Source organism: Ichthyophthirius multifiliis, assembly GCF_000220395.1.
Source record: "Ichthyophthirius multifiliis unplaced genomic scaffold scaff_1120509249473, whole genome shotgun sequence".
Lineage (NCBI taxonomy): Eukaryota > Ciliophora > Oligohymenophorea > Hymenostomatida > Ichthyophthirius > Ichthyophthirius multifiliis.
In genome coordinates, this window is record NW_004087679.1 from 4,684 (window position 1) to 6,067 (window position 1,384).

Genomic DNA, 1,384 nt, shown 5'->3' on the forward strand with positions numbered 1-1,384 from the left:
ATTAACTACTTCAGGTGATATTTTATATTCTTCCTTATAAATGCCTTTAAATCCATATTTAGCTCCATATATTTAATTAACTTTATAATTATAATCTAAATGCTAAACTATTTCTCTTATAACTACATTTAAACCAGGACATAAACCATCTTATGTTACTATTAAGGCTCTAACTTATTATGGATCGAAATAATTGTGTAAACGAGGACCTGCTCTTAACCATTTTTTTGAATTTTATATTAATTAACTTGGTCCATAATCAGAATTTTCTTATTTTATTTGTTAATATAAATTTTTTAATTTATTATTTACATAAAATAAAAGAATTTGTATTAATAAAAGTTTCAATATGAGTATTTTAAATAAGAGGAGTTAATATATCTTTAAAAGTATTCAAATTCTTAATAAATATATTTTATATAATAAATTTTTTATTTTTATTTTTACTAAATCTAAAATTAAATTAGGAACTTTTTCTATTTCACAAATTGCACTATCAAGAAATCTTATTTCTTCAATTAATTTATTGTTTTCTAATTAGTTTAGAGAAATTTTAATTCTATTAAAATCTTTTATTTTCATTTTTATTTATTAAAAGTTTATTACCATTTTTTTTACCTTTATATGTACTTTTGTTTAATTTAATAAGTTCTTAAATTTTTTGTTATAATATTTCTTCTTATTCTTCATTAGATTATTTGTTTTCTGGTTATTCATATTTTTACTATTTTAAAAGCTATTTTTTACTTTCCTTAATTTCTTATCGAAATTTTCTAAGTTAGATTTAATTTAAAAATAAAGTTGCAAGAACTCCAATAGAAAGACTTAAACTTAAATTTAAAATATAATTATTTTTATCTATATGTATTAAATATTAAAATTAATATTTAGATAAAATTATATTACCTGAATTCATTATAATGAATTATTTTTATAATTATATTATATCTTTTTAAAAAAACCCTTTATTGAAATAATAAAATTAAAAATATTTTATACTTAATTAATTTAAAAAAATAATAATATAAAAATGAAAATACTTTAAAAACATAATAATAAAAATAAAAAATCAAAAGAATTTAAAATAAATAAAAAATTTAAAATAAAAAAAAAATATATATATAAAAAGAATATAAAATAAAATAAATAATGAATAAAAATGAATATAATAAAAAAAAAAATTATTTGAAATTAAAAATATTTTTATTTATAAGTAATATATTTTAAATTTAAATATTAAATAATTATAAAAATAAATATTTTATTAATAAAATATAATTATAAATTAAAAATATAAAAAAAAAAAAATTTAATAAAATAATAAAAAAAATTTAAATAAAATAAAAAAAAATTTAATAAATAAATAAAAATAAATAAATAAATA

The 1,384-nt window shown here is 12.7% G+C and overlaps 1 protein-coding gene across 1 annotated transcript in view, besides 12 other annotated features; it reads right to left on the reverse strand. All coding sequences in view use genetic code 6, as the record gives it.

The window, feature by feature from the left end:
• IMG5_007010 (phosphofructokinase family protein, putative) overlaps positions 1-916 on the reverse strand; it is a gene marked incomplete at both ends in the record, with an annotated part of 1,620 nt that extends 704 nt beyond the window's left edge. Inside the window, 2 exons of the mRNA XM_004039825.1 lie at positions 1-269; positions 907-916. The exon at positions 1-269 is cut by the window's left edge and continues 380 nt beyond it. Of these exons, the coding sequence (XP_004039873.1) occupies positions 1-269; positions 907-916 (279 nt within the window). The remainder of the gene's footprint in view (positions 270-906) is intronic.
• Positions 917-1,004: 88 nt separating this feature from the next.
• Positions 1,005-1,057: a microsatellite.
• Positions 1,008-1,068: a microsatellite.
• Positions 1,067-1,115: a microsatellite.
• Positions 1,072-1,143: a microsatellite.
• Positions 1,102-1,179: a microsatellite.
• Positions 1,107-1,182: a microsatellite.
• Positions 1,120-1,169: a microsatellite.
• An 82-nt stretch (positions 1,183-1,264) lies between the features above and the next one.
• Positions 1,265-1,382: a microsatellite.
• Positions 1,300-1,375: a microsatellite.
• Positions 1,301-1,375: a microsatellite.
• Positions 1,316-1,384: a microsatellite.
• Positions 1,355-1,382: a microsatellite.